Genomic DNA, 19,582 nt, shown 5'->3' with positions numbered 1-19,582 from the left:
ATTTTTCTTGAGCCTCTCTCCCACTCTCTACCTTCACTCTTCAGCTAGGCTTTCTCCTATTCTCTGTATTCTAGTTATTATTTACCATTGTTCTTAAATTTGGTATATATTTATATAATGTAAAAAAGTATGTTTAGCAATATATTAAAAATATAAATAAAAATATTTTTAAGAATTTTTTAATCGTCGCACCCCGCCGCACCCGCACCCTACTTTTTCAAAAATTGCCGAGTCCCGCACCCGCACCCGAATCCCGAAACGCACCCGTGCTTCATAGGTTATAAGGAACGATGAAGGATTGGTTATGGCGTCCTGTGCAAAGAAAATTCCAGTGGCATACAGTGGGTGTGAGATTGAAACCATGGCAGCAACTGCTGCCCTTTCTTTCGCTTCAAATATCGGCATAAAACGAGCTATCCTGGAAGGTGACTCGTTAGCAGTGATAAAAGCTTTAAGGGAGGATGCTAACAGTTTATCTCCTATTGGTTTGTTGATAGACAATGTCAAATCTTTAGCAAATAATTTTGATGAATTATCATACTCTCACACTAAGAGAGAAGGTAATCAAGTAGCGCATAGTCTGGCTAAATATGCAAAAAGCATTCCGGATCTTGTAATGTAGATGGAAGATGTCCCACCACAGCTATTTTCAGTTTTACAAGCCGATTTGAGAGGCATTCATTAATAAAATTTCAAACTTCCCCCTCAAAAAAAAAAAAAGAATTGCTTCACACAAACATTAAAAAATTTCATAGCATTAAAACTTGTGCAAAGAATATTGCCCATTAAATATATACTATACCACCGCACACCCTTGATGCGATGGTCACTCCACAAATATAAGTGTTTGTGGGGTGTGAAGAGTAAGGGCCGGGGTTCAAGTCTCTAGGAGGGAGACTTATACACATATACACTTAAATTAGGTTAGAGTAGAATTTTATCTTGTATAAATATATATATATATATATATATATATATATATATATATATATTATATACCATTACATCCATTTACTCCTAAACTAAAAAATTAAAAATCAAAATCAACTTTTGATTGCTTGTATTAGTTTAACGCTTAACAAATACGGTCAATTCACTTATCAAAAAAAAAAAAAAAACAAAACAAAATAGGTTGTGGGTCATGGAACCATATAGGAAAATTTTCACAGGGAAAGAATAAAAAAAAAAAAAAAACTATTTCCTACCATCGCACATCCTTGGTGCAGTGGTCACTCCACAAGTATAAATGCTTGTGGAGTGTGGGGGTAAGGACCGGGATTTAAATCTCCAAGATGGAGCTTTTTACACATATATACACTTAAATTAGAAGCTAGAGTAAAAATTCTATTTTGTATTAAAAAAAAATCCCTAAATAAAGTACACATCTTACCTGGGCATAGGGCAAAAGCATTACTGCATCAGCTAAAAAAATACATACCTTAAACAGTAGAAGAATCTAAATATTATAAATGAATATAGCTATTCACAATATTGTAAATGACAAACATGATAAACTTTAGAAGAATCTTAATATTATTGCAGCTGCATTCAAGCCCGAAAATCCAAATAAGTTATAAAAATTTTGTAGTAATAATATCACTCATGATTTGGATCTTGTTAACCAACAACTCAAAACGTCATCTACAACATAGAAAAGAACCCTTCTCAATACATAAAAGGACCAGTGCTAAGCGCCTAAGCCTTTAGATTTCAATATCCTTCCAACACATTGTGTAGTACAATTTCACCAAAAAGGATCTGAAAACTTCAGTAATCTTCAATTCAATATATTGTGACTCGTGGTACTCTGCAGCATGATTACTTAGCACATGTTGTTTATAATGGGCACGCACATTCCTAATATAACGAATTAGATCTTTTGTCGATTTTCCATAAGAATTTTCGCCATTGTAATTGTACACTTCAATAAGGGGGGAATCCAGAGGAATTTTTGATTGCCAATCCTCCTCTGGTTTAATATTGCTAAATCCACCTTTTATACGCCGAAGCTCAGAAGGATCTCCTGCTTGCTTGAAATACATCCAAACACGATCAAAGTAAACAAATCTTGACTTCCAATGCCACAAAGATGGATGATTAACCATAAGTTTCCATTCATGGGATAGCAAATTAGGTTTTTTAAGTAGATCATTTAGATTCTGCAAATCTTCTGGGTACTTCCATTGCCGACCAAAAGTCCCATTTGGGTCAACTTTAAGGATTAGATGAAAAATCAAATGTAACACCGCCCGCCTGTCACCCAATTGGGTTTTATCGGGAACACCAAAACATTCCTTCAATTCACAATTTTCTTGCGTGAGGAAGATATAATTTTTCTCCTTATGATCACCTCCAATCACCACTTCATTATCTTGGATTGCATAATTTTCAAGATGGTACAAACGACCATGAATTTCATTATGAGAGTGAAGCTCATAAACCGCACAAAGTATGCCCTGTATAATTCTTCTAGCCTCCTCCTTTGGGCGATATGCATCCCATTTCCGATAATCATCACACCAATTATTTTGATTTTCTTTCTTCTCCAACCACTGCTTCAACGTAGTCTCATATTTATTATGATTGACAACAAAATGATTTTCGGAATTATGTCTAACAACATAATTGTTATACGTGTGCACGTCCATGTTCTGTTTCTTTCGCTTACCCAATGGCCACTGCTACAGTGCTAGATCAAACCAAAATTTTAATCACTAAGCATTAATCACTATTTTAAGATCCTAATCATGAACTCTTAGTTAATCATGAACTACAACATAAAAAATCAATATCAAATCCATTTGAGATGAGAAATGAATAAAACAGAATAAATTAAAAGAAATTTTAAAAAATGTTCCATATATTTCCCTATTTAAGATTCTCTACTAAGAACAAGAGAGAACATTAATTCGATCACATTCCATTTTCTCCAGAGGAATATTAATTCATTAAATGAAATATAAGTGAAATATCAATTTTACTTCTATTGTGAAAAAGTATATTATAGTAATTCATTTCTTTCTACGATTTTATTTTTTGAGAAAATTCTTTCTACGATCTTTGCATTTCATCTGTTCCCATTTATCTGAAAACTCTCAACAAATTTATGTGAAAAATATATAATAATAAAAAAACCACACATTCTAGGAGGTCTAGGAGAAAAAAAAAATCTAGGATGGATTTAAGGGAAAGAAAATATACTGACCAGATGAGATTTAGGAGATCTTGACAGATCAGCGTCCAGTTCTTGAACTCCTGTGGACTAAAGAGAGAGGGCCAAAATGGGCAATTAGCCATAGATGCTGAAGAATATAGTTAGTAGGCATTGGTTTGAAAGTATATATAATAGTAACATCTCGACTCTTAGAGAGTCGATTTTGGGGCTATAAATCGAGTTTTTAATGCTCGATTTTTATGGTCTGATTCTGTCTGATGTAGCATTTTTTCCACGTGGCGATTACTTGGAAATCGAGTCTTAGAGACTCAATTTACAAGCCAAAATTTTTTTTTCTCTAAGTCCATCCATTCCCAGAGCAAAACCCACCGCCAAAAAAAAAAAAAAAAGGCCCACCTAGGTCGCGACCTGGGTCGCGCTGCACCCAGGGCGCGCGACCTGGGTCATGCTGCCAGGTCGCGACCCTGCCTGGTCGCGTGCCCAGGCAGCGCGCCTAGGTCACGACCCTGCCTGGTCGCGCGCCCAGGTCGTGCGCCCCGGCAACGCGACCCAGGTGGGCTTTTTTTTTTTTTTTTTTTTTGGCGGTGGGTTTTGCTCTGGGAATGGATGGACTTAGAGAAAAAAAATTTTGGCTTGTAAATCGAGTCTCTAAAACTCGATTTCCAAGTAATCGCTACGTGGAAAAAATGCCACATCGGACAGAATCAGACCATAAAAATCAAACATTAAATACTCGATTTATAGCCCCAAAATCGACTCTCTAAGACTCGAGATGCTAGTAAAATATATAGTTTGTAAACCTTAACTACTAACTATATTCTTCAGCATCTATGGCTAATTGCCCATTTTGGCCAAGAGAGAGACTAGAGAGTGTTGGTCAATATTGGACTGCAAAATTAAATGCTAATTACTCACTATTCCTCCAATAATGTGGGTTATCAGTGGACAATTGATAAAAGCACCAGAGAAAAAGCGAGAACATCAGGAATAAAAAATCTGAGGGATTTAAGGGGAAAAAAGAAAAAAAAAGAAAAAAAAAAAAAAATATATATATATATATATATATATATATATATATATATATATATATATACTGACCAGGTGAGATATAGGAGATCTTGATGGATCAACTTCCAGTTCTTGAACTCCTATAGACAAAAGAGGGAGAGACTAACGAGTGTTTTTTTTTTTACAGGGACTAGCAAGTGTTGGTCAATATTGGACTGTAAAATTAAATTCTAGTCAATGTCATTGACTCACTACTCCACCAATAGTTTCTCAAAAAAATAAATAAAAAAACTATTCCACATGTGGGTTAGCAGTGGATTCCAGGTAAGCAAGGGGTAGGATTTGGTACACGTGGTGGTGGATTTAATCGAACGGACGGGTATGGTTCTTAGACTAGTAGAATTTTACATTTTAGAGATAAAAGGTGTACGGATTTGGATTTGGTAGCATCTATAATTAAAAATAGGAATTACTAATATATGCAATTTAGGTGCACTCTAGGTTATATATTAATAAGAGTCTTAATTTTTGAAAATTTTTTTTATTGAAAATTAAAAAAATTTATATCTTTTTTAATTTTTGATAAATTTTTTTCTAAAATAGTATACCATTGTATACCCTTAGACCTTAGAACACACGTTAATAAAATCTTTTAATAAATTATTTTTAAAAAAAATTTAATATAAAAAAGAAAAAGATTTATCTTTTTTTTTTGGACAACTTTTGAGAGCTTTCTCATTTTTTGTGTCTTTATTTTTTATAATCTCTACCTAACCTGATGATGCCGATGACCAGTGAACTTGGAATTTCTTTTTGTTATGGCAAATTGATATCATTTGACGTAGGAAAATTTTCACGATTGTACAGCAACTCTTATGTACTGCAAACTCATGTAGTTTATATATAGCAGCCTATTATCAGACTGTTGTTATGTGAATTTATACATTTTGTTCTAGCTATCAAGTTATTTTCAGTACGCTGTACATATCACGCTTAATTGTCAGTGTTTTGATGGAGTGTTTGCTTTGCTTGACATGATGCACATTACAATAACGTGATATTAAATTTTTAGTTTATTTTTTTTAATATTATTATAATCTAAAATTACAAAATATATCATATTATCTTAATCTCATCACATTTCTAAATAATGTAATGTTATATTTTTATATTGAGATTATATTAACGTAAAATTACAATAATGTAATATTACGATATAATGTAATATCAACGGAACGCAGTTTTATTGATATTTGCTTGAATGGACTGAAATTTTTCACTTTTGCTTGTACGGGAAGATCCTGGTCTTTTTTTATTTTTTCCCTTTTACTTTTATTTTAGTCTAATCATTTACCACCTCAACAATGAATTTTTTTTTCCACTAGACTTATTGACAAGAAAAAATTCATTACTTGGTGATACATGGAAAATTTTTCTTTCCATTTTACTTCTTTATGAACTAAACACTGAATTTCTCTCATTATTTGCTGTACTCCTTTCAGGAGTGAACCACTGAGAAATTGCACATGCACATAGACTGAGAATGGACAAGGCATTGGCTTTTCTTTGTGGTGTTTTATAATTAGTTTCTATGTTTTGTGATTTTTCATCGTAAATGCGGACCATTTGGCGTTGTGAAATGAGTTGCTGAGAATTCTTTTGCACCACTTATATCTTGTGGTGCAAAAGAAGTTTTATACATTGGAGGGAGAAAGTGGAGAAGAGTGGTGCTTATATAAGGAAAAAGGAGAGGGGGAGAAAAAAAAATGTAGTAGAATAAAATCTTGAAAAATAAAAAGGAGAGCTTTTCCGATAGAGCTCCATCCGAGCAATGTGAAGCTTGGATTTGTCGGCTATGGTATATAACAAAAGTTGTTTACACTTTTTTTATATCGAGTGACAGTGAAATTTTCATTTACGTGCTGTTTAACATTTTTCTATTATCTTTTTGTGATCATCTTGTAATGCCTTGATACTTTTTTGGTGCCTCAGCCCTCAAAGAGTTAGAGGCACAACCAAAGTTAATTTATGTTTTCGTAGATCTGAAAAAAAAAAAATTAATGGAGCTTTTATTGTCAGGCAAGGCATGGAACTTGTTCTCATACTAGGACAGATAAGAGAGTTGGACAATTTGGCAGCTTATCTAGAAATATTTCTAAGAGATGCAGAAGAAAAAAAATCGTCTTTGCAATCCTTTCCTTCATTTCTGGTTTTAATTAGCAAGGGAGAGAATGAACTGTATGATCTTGTAATCGATTAGAGAAAAATTCAGCTAGTTTCATGTCATTTGGAATGGGACTTTTTCAGTGAATAAAGTTTCTCTCCGAATTAACTTGAAGAGAAACCCTACAAATTCCTTATATATCTTTTATATTGAATTTGAATTTTGAAATCTAAATGTCGGATTGCATGTTCTTATTATATTCTCATGCTTGCAAAATTTCAAGAAGATCAAATATCAATTGTTATGTCATCAAATAAATGTTAAAATTTCAAGTTTTTGTAATCTAAAATTGTGTTTAAAAAATAAGTTTATTGATCAAATAATAAACCTGTAATTATTTTTTATTTAAAATTATATAGACCAGTTCTGGAAGTTTTAGACATCTGCTGAATTAAACTCTCTTTTTTAAAACAATTTTGAAGACATTCCAAGAATTTTCCATCCACAAACCCCAAAGGTATTGAGTTGTTTACGTTCAATCAACAACAAGAACATCAACGCGCATAATATTTTCATCAAAGCAAGCCGTATATATGTGGATTGATCCGGGGGGGAAGAAGGGTAGCAACCTATTCTAAATTTTTAGAGATAATCTGCTACTAAACCATTCGCAAAAAAGAAGGTGCATGCATCTAAGCATCTAAACCTAGTTTATTTATGTTCTAGTTTCACTCTAAATTTTGCACAATATGCTGAATTTTGATGATATTTTTTATTTATGTTTAAGCATTTTCTTGAATGAGATTTTAAAATGACGTGAAGAAACATGATGAATTAAGACATGTAATGATTAAATGTGTTAAGCTTGGACTCTGAACATTATTTTAATCCATATGATAATCATGAGTTATTTCATCAATACACCGTGATGATGACATGAAAAATATATGTTTTATGCATAACATGAAATGGCCAATAACTCCTACAGGACCAAAATTTCATTGAGTGGGATGGGTGCCTAACTTTTCTTTTCTTTTTATTAAGAAACAAGCTCTCATACACAAAAGGGAGAAGAGATGGGTTCTAATAAAAATGACCTGCTCATGTTTAGGTTCATGAAAGAAAGGTTTAAAAGATGGGGAACATCAGAGAATCATCACAATGGGCTAATTGACATGTGATAACATCCCCAAAGAAAGGTCCACCTGTGATACTCCAAAGCTCATCATATTCATTGAAATCAATGTTTCTTTAACATCTACACTTAGAAATACTAAGTGCCAATTCTGTGCTACTTACCCAGTTTTATGAGAGGCAGTCTTGCATCCAACTCTTGGAAGGGGAAAGATTCGATAATAAAAAAAAATTAAAAAAAAAACCCATTCGCACTACTATTACTGTTTAATAATTACCGCCAAAAAAAAATTATTATTTAATATTATAATTAGATTATACATGAGTAATGAATATAAGAATTGCATACAACAACAAAAGGCTGATCCGAACACAAAATCTCAACTATCACATCATCTCTTCATTGCTACCACAAATTAATGCCATGTCTATTGAATTGACACTTTGACAAAAATAAAGGACATCAATTTAGATTTAGTTACTATAAGAGCCTTTTGTAATAAAAGTAAAAGGAATGTGTTATCCTCCTTTTCTTTTTCTAATTTTTATCTTTCTTTGTAGTTGTCTATAGAACATATAAAACTAAAAGTAAGATTGTACGGTGATAAATGATCAGCTCTATTCATGATTTAGTTTCTCCAAATGTGGGACGCCAGAAACCTTTCTTACCAACGAGAAACTGATCCTTATACAGTGTTAGTGACCAATGAAGTGAATGCAAGATAGGACTAAGCTTATTAATAATTTCCATGTTGTCCTGAACCACAATATATCCACCTGGTCTCAGGATGCGATCCATCTCAACGATTTCATCTAAGACATCACATCTGGAAAAATAGCAAATATCTCAGATCACCAAATAAAGTCGAACTGAAAAATATTGATTTAGGTTTAGCGTTTCTTTTCTTTTTTGGGGTAAAAATTTATTTGAGCCAAATAGAGAAACACAATTTTCATATTTCTATTTCCATTCATAAAACAATTCCCATATTGGTTATGGGGTAGCAATCGCCATAGGTTAAAAGGGCAGTGAACCAAATCGTTGTTCTACCTTTGTGTAAGATTTCTGAAGAGAAATCTGGAATGCAGTAGATCATAAGTTCGAGGATAGGTGTTTAAAGACTCGCACCAGTCGTGATAGATTCCAATCAACCCTCTGTCAAATATAATAGACAGAGTATCTGGTACATCAATGGGGATGACATTCGTTGCCCTAACAGGTAGATCAATAAGTGCTGCAGCAAATCTGAAAAAAAAACAAAATCACATTCGGTTTAAAGAATAGATGAGGGGTGATCCTGCAGTATGCCATTTACTCCTTGCAGAATAGAAGTCAGAGAAGAAAAAAAGAATAGATTATTTTTAAGTCCAGCTATTAAAATATAGAGCCCTCCCCTTGCATCTTCACATTTAAGGAGAGAGAACACTGAGAGTAAGGGAAAAGCTAGAGACTAATGATTAACTAACAAAACAAACAAAAATGAAGAAAAATGGAGTTAACATATTGCTAACTTTGTATACTTTACCCTCCATAGTGAGCATTCATATCCATCACATTCCTCACACTCGACCAATTTATGGCAAGGTCATTCAAATAAACATCCGATACAAGGTCAGACCAATGTTTTGTGTCCTCATAGAACATTTCTACAGCACCTGATTCAGTTGATAGGCTTGGAGGTTTACTACTAAGCCTCTTGGGCCAGGGCACGGGCCAGCTGAACAAGTTACCCATACTATCAACTGGAAGCAAAGAAAGACAATGACTGAGAGGCACATACCTACCACAGAAATATAGAAAAGATTAGCACAAATACAGAAATTTTTTTGAATAGTATTCTAAAGATTGATTCTCAGGCAATGCGCCAATAGCATTAAAAATAGCTGCAGCAATGTTAATGTGATGGAGAGAATATGCTCTGGAAATATACCATGAACTTTTTTTCCCATCTTTCTGATCACATATTGGTGGGTAATTTTATTTTTTCGTTTTTCATAGCAGGAAGGTGAGACAGGCTTTTGGTATATTACAAGCCCAATTCCAGATGAATCAATTGTCCTAGCCACAACTTTCCAGAAAATTGATTTGGTCAAAGCCACCATAGCTGCAAGAATCATTAAATGAGAATGTCTAAGTTTGATCAACCAGACACCTATTCAAGTTTTTCTATATCTCATATTGGTAAATCTTAAAAAGGTCAAAAAACACAAACCCTTCCATATATTCTGATCTCTTTCATTGTCACGATAGACTGGTGTAGCAGACCACACAAAAAAGCCACCAGGCCTAAGAATTCTGTTGAGTTCCAATAATGGTTTCCCACCTAATATTTACAACCAAAGAAGCAAAACACAGTCAATGAATACAAAATAGTACTTCAGAATTAAAAGCGAAAAACAGTTGCACAAAGTACCATCTGCATCCCAGTGAACCCTGCATCGTGCACAATGAATCAAATCATATGCATTGTCTGGAAATGTCAGCTTTTTTGTTCCAATGACTGACAGAGTAGCGGGAATTCCTCGTTTAAGAGCAAACTGTATCTGAGCTTCATGCTCATCCTTTGGAGCAAATGACATGGTAATAACATTTTTGTCCAGTAAATAGCCACCAAAACTAGCAACACCACAACCAACATCTAATATAACCCGGATGTGCCTCCCCCATTCAACAATTAGTAAAGTCTAGAGTAACACAATAGATAAAAAAATTCATTCAATAGTCTTCAAGAAAAATTCCATTAATTCCAATCATAACAGATTCAGTTTTAATATATAAATATAATCTATCCTACTATGAGAGTTTCATTTTATGCTCCATCAATCGCAGCTTGCTATACATTCCTTCTTTTTTCCTTCTCATAAAGTAACCAAAGTTAAAAATGGGACAAAAGAATCACACACACATGGCATACTGCAGATAATGGAGCATAATGTGGAACAATAAGAATAGGACAAATGATTTTTATTCGTACATTGACGAGTAAGACATAAATGAAGGGTCAATCCTCCAAAAGAGAGCCAAATATCCTTGTTTTGCACTGGACTTTTGCAAAAATCTTATCACTACCACTTGCATAGTTTGTTTCTATCTTCACATATTCAAGATGGAGAAGAAATAAATAGATACTAATTTAGCTGGCAAAATTCATAAGCTTTTAAACTTAAAGCAGTAAAATTGTATACCCTTTCTATAAATTCAACGTAGCTAATAACTCCATCCTTGAATTGAGTGCCACCTCCAGGGAAAACAAGGAAATCGCCAGACTTACGCACCCAGTTTTGGTACTTCTTGTACTCAACAAGCTTTGGGTGAGGGACATTATTATACCATACCTGGGAATAAAAAACAAAAGAATGCATCATCATTCTTATTAAATCCGAACAAGAAATTCTGTAATTCAGTCTACCATTGATCAACTAGACTAGTTGTCATTACAAAATTCAATTTAGATATAATAACCACAAGTGATGTATTTTCATTCCTTATTTTTTGCTCCATAAAATTAGCTCGCATAATGAAAATCATTTCAGTTTCCAATGAAAATTTGCTTATAATTGAATCATTTGCCACCAAATAGTAAAGTCTGCTAAATTCCATTTCAAAAGAATGCCTCATCACTCGTCTCGGTAAACCAGATTTCCTTTAAAGGACCAGTATATTTTGCTCTAGCAAATTAGCTTTAACAAATAAAATTTTCAATACAATTGGCAAAAACAAAAAAGCAATTCACTATTTCCTAATAGATTAAGCTTTTGAGACAATGGATAATTTATCAAATTATAAGTAATGGTTCAAACTCGTAGTCAATGCAGAAACTGAAAGCTTCAAAAAAAAAAAAAAATTAAGCTTTTCCAAATTCATCAAGATCGATCTTTATACTCTATAGCTTCAAAATTAAACTCTTCCCTAAGCATCGAATATGGCATGCAATGCAATTCAGGTACGAAAACGCAGTCGTTTTAAAGGGGGTAAAAAAACGACGGAAAAAAAAAAAAGTCTCACCTTACCATGTCTCTGCTCTTAGGCCACGGAAGAGGGATCCGATAACCCGAAGGAAGAGGAACCAAGCAACGCGGGTTCGGGTCGGGGCAATGGCGTTCACGGTGCTCCATATGTCTCCGCGCCTTCAACGCCTTGAAATTATCCAAACACGGTATGAAATCAACGGCCACGGTACCTTTACACAGCTTCCAATCAATACGAGGGGAATTCGGATCCGCATTGATCACCGCAACAGCAGCGGCGGCAGAGACGCCGTCGTTTTGCCGAGGCGGAGGCGGTGGAAGTAGAAAAGAGAAGGTAAGGATTTGATTTGGTGTTGGTGAAGATCAGGAATGCGAAGCAGAGGAGTAGTACTGAGAGGGTCAATATGAATGGGAATTTTCTTTCTTTGATTAGGTTTGGGACTGTGATAGCCATTGTAGAGCAATAGAGAAAGTGTGAGAGAGTTTTTGGAGTGTAAAGAAAGGAGCAAGATCTGAGTGAGATTTGGAATGTCGTTACCTGGGGATGGTGGAAGTAACAGAATATAAGAAAAAAGGGAGGCTTTGTAGTTTGTATTCTGCAAAGCTTTGACCTCTGACTTCTGAGAGAGGCGCTTTCGCGGTTTCGCCCGTAACTCTGTATTCCACACATGGTCCCTTTATGAGTCTGTGGGATTGTTTAGAAGAACATGTACAATTTGAATTGGGTTGGTTCTGAATTTAAAATAAAATTAAAAGCGGTCCGTCCAGTCTTAAATTGAAAAATCATATCTTGTTTATTTACACTGGGGGTAGAATCAATTTTTAATTTTCTAACTTTTTCTTTTTTAAAAAATACATCAATTTTAATGAGAACTTGTACATGAAAATTTGCTAATTTAAACTTTTTTTTAAGGCTTAAACGCAAAAACTGATTTTTCAACTCTTAGATTTCCATATCAGCTGAATTGGCCCCTAAGAGCTAAAACTAACTTCCATTACTTCTTATTGGGGAGAAAATCACGTTGCCGATCATGTGATTAGTGACATGTATCAGTTAGTGAGTTTTCTTAATGCAGGCACATGATGGCTACAATATATTTCTCTCCATTGTGTTGGGCTTTGTGGAGCCTAGTTATGTTTGATCCGGTTGACGACCCAATCCGAATAATATTGCGTGTTTTTTTGGCTTGTTTTGTAGCACATTGTGAATCCTGTGTGCAAGATGTAAAAACTACTTTTGATGATTAGGGTTTTGTGTTGTTGTCGTTCTTGAGAGACTGAAACTGCTGCACTTTATATTTTTCCCTAATAATAGTGAAATCCTTGCAACTCCGTGAACGTAGGCAAATTGCCAAACTTCGTAAATGTTGTCTTGTGCGTGTGATTGTTTTTTCTTTGGCGTGTATTTTCTCTATTTTTGTTTCTCACAAGTTGAGAATTTCGGGTTAATTCCCAACACATTGCCAACACGTTATTGATTACATGATGACTACGTGATTACACATTGCCAACACGTTAATTCCCAACACGTTATTGATTACATGATGACTACGTGATTTTCTCATTCATATAAACTCCAAACCTCAAATGGTATTTTTGCACTTTTTATAAAAAATATATAAACTATATGCTTTTGAAATACAAAAATTTAAGAACTTATTTTTGTAGTGAATGTGCAAAGAATTAAATATCAGAGAGAGAGAGAGAGAGAGAGTAGTTAAGTGTGTTGAATGTGGTTAGGTGGGTTAGGTAAATGGTTATGTGCATGCCCAAGACAAATGTTAGCTTCATAAGGTGTCACTTAGTCTAGTTTGGAGCAATTCTTTCAAATTGGGTTGCAGCCAAACTTTATCCAACCAAACATTAATACAAACAAGTAAGAATTAAGGTTATAACTTGGTTGCACTTTATTTCAATTTAGGTTAAATATCAATCATCTTAATCATGTGATGTAATATAGGACACTATTGCTAACACTATTAAAGATACTACTATTTTACTACAAAAATCTACAAAGCATAATATTAAAGGTAATTGATAGGTTACATCAAGCATAGTGAAAACAAAATTATTAATTTTTTTAATTTTATATTCTTAAAAGTTGATATATTTTATATATTTTTTTATTTTTATAAAATAAAAGTTGAGGGATTGAGTTGAGACATAAGTACATTAGTCAAATTTGTAGTCCCTATCGTTATTCATTAATCATTACTTAACAATACACAACTATTAACACATCAAAAAGAGAGAGAAAGCAGGTATAACTTAACAAGAGGGGGGAAGGAAAAGATAAAGTAAAGACTCATTCGTTCATTCATCCCAAAAGAAAAAGAAAGAAGGAAAAGCAACAAAACCCCAAAAACAAGATAGCTAGAATAACAAACAAGAACCCAATCAATATGTCACTTCTATAAGTACTCTTTCTTCTCTGTGTAGCTATATATCACTTCCTATTGCACCGGAGCAACATGCTGAGCTATGCACAAGCACCACCATAATCAGGAATAGACGCCTAAGACCTAAGCAATATGATCGTATTATCAGCTCAAAACACCACCACACATTGCAAGAACTGCAAGCAACTAGCGAAGCATGTGAGGCTGATAGGGAACTTGTTGGAGAAGCTGAAATCAACGGACCTGATGAACTTCCCGGCGACGAAGGAACTGTTGGATGGTTTGGAAGAGGCACTGAGGAAAGCACTTGAGTTGGTGGAAAGTTGCAGAGAGAAGAGCTACCTTTACATGCTTGCCATGGGGTGGAACGTAATGTATCAGTTCCGGCAAGTCCAAGCTGATATTGATCGCTATCTTCGTCTCGTGCCATTGATTTCTTTGGTCCAAGAGTTTCGCATGTAGGCTATGAAGCACAGACGCAGTTGGGAGGGTGCTGCACCAAAGTCCGACACGGTTGCCTGCGCGTCGGTTCCGCGTTTGAGGTTTTTTTTTTTCACGAATTCGTGCCGACTTGGCTCGATTCGTATCGACTCGGCTCGATTCGCGTTGAATCGGCTTCGATTCGCGTTGAATCGGGAAGATTCGGCCAGAATCAAGCCGTATCAATCGAATCGACCGACGACTGAAACGGCCGAAACGTACCGAAATGGCCAAAATCTGCCTTGAATCATGCCGGAACAGCCAAAATCGGCTTTGAATGAGGCCCAAACATCCTAAATTTGTCATTCCTTAATTTTATTTTGAATATTTATTACTTCTTTTGTGTTTTTTTTTTTTTTTTTTTTTGTGTTTTGTGTTTTGTGTTTCTTTCCTTCTTCTTTCTTTGTTTTGTGAATTAAGGCATAGTAATGTGTTTTTTAAGAATATTTTAATAGTAAAAATATAAATAAAAATATTTTTAAGAATTTTTTCATCGCCGCACCCACATCCAACTTTTTCAAAAATTGCTGAGTCCCGCACCCGCACCCGCATCGCACCCACACCTGAATCCGGAAACGCACCCGTGCTTCATAGCATGCAGGTAATAATCAACGAAAATTATTATGTGCTTTTTTTTGGGGTTTTTTACTTTAAAAAAAAAAAAAAAAAATTCATCCATAAACTCTAGTCAAAATTTGATTTTTCATTATTCAAATTTAAAAAGTTATAATATCTCAAAAAATTAAGAATAGTAATTTGACATTTTATCTACATGACATTAAAAATTTGGAATTTTGCATAGAAAAAAAATAAGAATTCGAATTTTAATGTGGTACGCTAAAAAAGTTTGTGTGATCTGAAGACTTTATATAAATGGAAAAACGTTTTTTTTTTTGTAAAAATAAAATTTTAATTTTAAAGTAAGGATTAAAACGAACAAAATTTTGTAGAAAAAAAAATATTTTATCATTTAATTTATTAAAAGAAGAAAAGGGTCTTACACTAATCAAGAAGGTATGAATCGAGGAATATTTGTCAACTTAATGTCGGTGATTGGCTCTTCTAGAGCATGGAGGGAGAATTTTATAAGTTAACATGGGCTGTTCAGGTTGCTCACCCAAAATACCCATATTTGAAAGAATCTCAAGAGCTCATCACAATATAACATCAACATATACTTCATCCATGTAGAGATAAGCCTTAACACTTAATCACAAGGACCAAGAAACATAACTTACAATTATTTGAAGTTCAACCAATTAATTTTCAATTTCAAAGCAGCTATAGCTTTTGTTTTCCAGTTGCCAAAGAATTTTTTTCCCCTCTTTTTATTTTTATGGCTACTAAACATAAGTTACGTAAGGAAGTAAAAAAGAGTGGGGAGCAAAACAACAGGTAATTTAAGTTTAAACACATATAAATTGATTTAGATTATTGAAAAGATTATTTAGTACAACACCAATGTCATAGGTTCTTCCCTCATTAGAATTGTCGGTCATATATCTAAGTATTCTCTCTACATGCCCATATCAACTTTGCAAGAACTCAAAGAAATATGCAATATTTATTTGGATCCCAAAAGATGAAACTTAGACAAATACTATGAATCTCATTTTGCTGATTGAGGCAAGACAGATAATAGATCCATCATCTATAAATATCAACATGCCCAATCATCCAAATACAGGAGGTACCATCAAGAGGGTGATCCATGTAAAGAAAAGAATTCTTTTAAGCTAGGAACAGAACTTGCATTTGGAGTAGCAACTTGAACCTCAAGTGTCCTTCCATTATGGGTGTAAGTGCACAATTGCACCTGGACCCAAAGATAGACGTGGGCTCAGGCCCAATGAGCCTTAAACAATAAGATTTGTAGAGTTTGGATTTGAAATCTAGTTTAGGGGTACTGAAAACTTGATGAGCAGGCTAAAATACCACAATCTTTGCAAATGATAAACAAATGTGATAAGGGAAGTTCCTCGAACGTGAGTCGAGGACGATTCGTATATTGCTTCTCTTTTATTACAAAAATACAGTTCTTAGTTCTCTTTCTCTTGCTCACTGATATTATTAAGGAGGGTTAAGCAGGAAACTAATATTTCACACGCATTGGTCTGATGCACAATCATTGAGCTAATTTTAGAGTTAAATATTAATCTTATCATGTCTTAGTTGCTATACATTCATTGTGTTTCAGAATTAGATAGTACATTTCTGACTAGGAGCATAACGCGCGTGCTATAAAGTTAGTATATTTTAATAGTTTATGCACAGTGTAAACGCTCTAACAAAATCCACTAGCCTATTTAAGAATAAAAGTTACAATTTTTAAAGATACCTTGTCTTTTCCTACTTGCTATAATATAATGGTTCCTCACCACTTCAACTTCACACGCACGCTGCTTTAAACTCAAGCCGTTTCTTTTTCTTTATATGTGTGAATGGTTAATTGGTCAGACATGTGAACGCTGTCTCATTTTTACTTTATTCTTTTTAGGAGACTTTATTCTACAGGGTAAGGAATAAAGGCACAAAACGGCAGTGTCGGACTTAAATGAAGTCACAAGAGCAGCACGTGCACAACTTAACACCAGAAACAGTTACTGAAGCGGTCCAGGTGTCATGACATGATTGGCTCCGTGTAGTTAGCGCTAGGTAGTTAGTTTGTTAGAATTTTGGCGCCGTTTCTAATCCCTCACATCCTTTGATCTGCTCTGATGTATATATAGCAGAATAGCAGAATAGCAGATATTTATTTGTACTCTCAAGTATAAAGAAATATAATTTGCCTCAAGTATATGATTAATTCCCATGCTGTAAAAAAAGTCTTCAGTTACCTAGCAAATTACTCAGTGCCTATCATTTTCTAAAAAATCTTTTTCTTATTTTATTATACATAAAAAAAAAACAGATCTGATTTTTTCTATATAAAAATCTAAATTTTTTGCTACAAAACAGATCTGATTTTTTTTTTTTACATACAAGCCAAAAACCAATTTTTTCTAGTTCTCAAAAACAAATCTGATTTTTTAAAACCAAAAGACTTTGTTTTATTTAATAAAAAACATATCTGGGTTTTCTTTACCAAAAACTTTTTTTTTTTTCGTATACAAAAACAGATCTGATTTTTCTAAACCAAATCAAAATTTTTTTATCACAAGGCAGATCTGAATTTTCTCAAAAGAAGAGGATGCATTCATAAATAGACTTATGTGACTTGGTTTATTTAAGTGTTCATGTGTGACCACCGCTCCCCCTTGGTGCGGTGGTCACTCTACAAGTATATATACTTGTGGAGTATGGGGGGCAAGGGTTGTGGTTCAAGTCTTCAGGAGGGAGTTTCACACACATATACACTTAGATTAGGCTAGAGTAGAAATTCTATCTTGTATATATAAAAAAAAAAAAAAAAATTTCATGAGTGCAACATATCATTCATATCATGCATAAATGGGTATATTGGTCACGAGAGTCCAAAAGACCAGGCTTTGTTTGGGCGGAATGGGTGCTTAACACCTTCCCATTTCGTAACCTAGCCTTTGAATTTAGTGTCTTTGGATAGGTAGACTTAGGCTTTATCTTTGTTTTTTTTTTTTTTTTTGGTAGATTGTAACTAGGACAAAAAGCCATGTATTCTTTTGATAGATTGTAACTAGGACCTAAAGCCATGTAATACTCAATTTATCAAGTTTGTACTTTCTTTTCTCAATCAATAACAATGAAACAATTTAGTCATGTAAAGTTGTGTTTAATTTTTTCTTATTTTTTTGTATAAAAAAAGAAATGGCCATTTCACACTACTTACCCAAAAAGAGAGGTGCCCTTAAAAGTACTAAAAAATCTCTTGTTTGAGAGCACCCCTAATTTTGGCGGTCTCTTACGATAGTATATAGATAGTATAGATGAATCCTGTCTTTGTCTCACTTTTTTCCTTTGTTTAGTCATCATTACTCAGAACTCACTTACAACATTGATATTATGTAAAATAAACATTGCTTCTACTTCTAGGCTTCTAAAAATTCTTTATGCTGACGTGTCGAATCAAATCTAAAAATGAATCCTTTGTCTCACTTTTTTCCTTTGATTTTTTTTCATCTCTTCATGTAATTTTTTATATTTAATTATTATTTTTAAAGAGTGAGAGTTTACACTTTAGACCCTAATTTATGGCTTATATCAATTTAAACCTAATTAACAAATTAAGACCAATTGTTAATATGATTAGCCAATGCATGGATACACAATCATAAAAGCAAATCCCAATAGCAAACACAAGAACCCAAACACCACGAAGTGTTTGTAGAGAAAAAAAACTCAAAACTCTCCGGAGACTATGGCACCAACTAATGCACTAACTACAATAGTTGTGTAATACATCGCACTTACAAACCCTCCAAACTATATAAATGAAATTGCATTTGAGCTCGGACAAAGTTTAGCTCCAAAATTAGTTGTAGCTTTAGGCTACTGTCTTAAAATAAACATTGAAACATATTTTGAAAATCTAACCGTTGAATTGTATATTCTTTATGTTCTTAATGCACATGTCAAATTTTGTGTCAAACGGATATTATTTACTGTATGATCTATAAGTTTATATTTTATGCATAATTTCAAACTACAAAAATTTGTAATTTAAACAATTTATTGTGACATAACTGTTATTTTTTAATTTCCTAGAAATTTTGCAAGCATGGAGGATATAAAAAGAAAATGTAAACTAATGGTAAATTTGTCAAAATTCACCTAAAAAAAAAAAGATATTGAGTAAGATTGCAGCCTAAGGCTACAACCAATTTTGTAGTTAAACTTTATCCTTTAAGCTTTATAACAGTTTAATCTTTTGACACAATTAATAATTTACCATGGTATCAAAATAAAAGATTTTAAGTTCGATCAATGTTTTCATTCTGTGTATAAGGTTTTGAATCTCCTCACTATGGAATTGGTAATAGGAGAGTTTTTATTTTTGTTGATAAAATTGAAGAGGTTAAAGGTGGAGAGACAACATAGATTTTTGCTCTAGGGTAAAGGGTAACTCTCTCACACTTCAATATGAGAATCAAGTATTGCATTTCGTGGGTTGAGAAGGCTATATGAGAGTTAATTGGATGGGTACAACAGGGAAGTGTGTAACTAAAATTCTATTAGGTTCTAGAAATCTTGCTCAATCGAGTATCAGTTGAGTGTCAGGCGAGATTGCAAGTAACAGATTTTCAAAACTTGCACTTTGCTTGACATTTTGCATGACAC

General features: G+C 33.7%; 1 protein-coding gene and 1 pseudogene across 1 annotated transcript; one reads left to right on the top strand and one right to left on the bottom strand.

The window, feature by feature from the left end:
• Positions 1 to 7,861: 7,861 nt before the first annotated feature.
• LOC142618720 (putative methyltransferase PMT23) lies at positions 7,862 to 12,157 on the bottom strand (annotated as a pseudogene).
• Positions 12,158 to 13,981: 1,824 nt separating this feature from the next.
• Positions 13,982 to 14,311, top strand: LOC142619431 (protein MID1-COMPLEMENTING ACTIVITY 1-like). The gene has a single exon (XM_075792528.1). The coding sequence runs from the start codon at positions 13,982 to 13,984 to the stop codon at positions 14,309 to 14,311; it is 330 nt and encodes a 109-aa protein (XP_075648643.1).
• Positions 14,312 to 19,582: the final 5,271 nt, after the last annotated feature.

This window comes from Castanea sativa, chromosome 12 (assembly GCF_040712315.1).
Source record: "Castanea sativa cultivar Marrone di Chiusa Pesio chromosome 12, ASM4071231v1".
NCBI classification, from domain to species: domain Eukaryota; kingdom Viridiplantae; phylum Streptophyta; class Magnoliopsida; order Fagales; family Fagaceae; genus Castanea; species Castanea sativa.
Note: the sequence above shows the minus strand (reverse complement) of the source record. Positions and strands in the feature narration are given on the sequence as shown.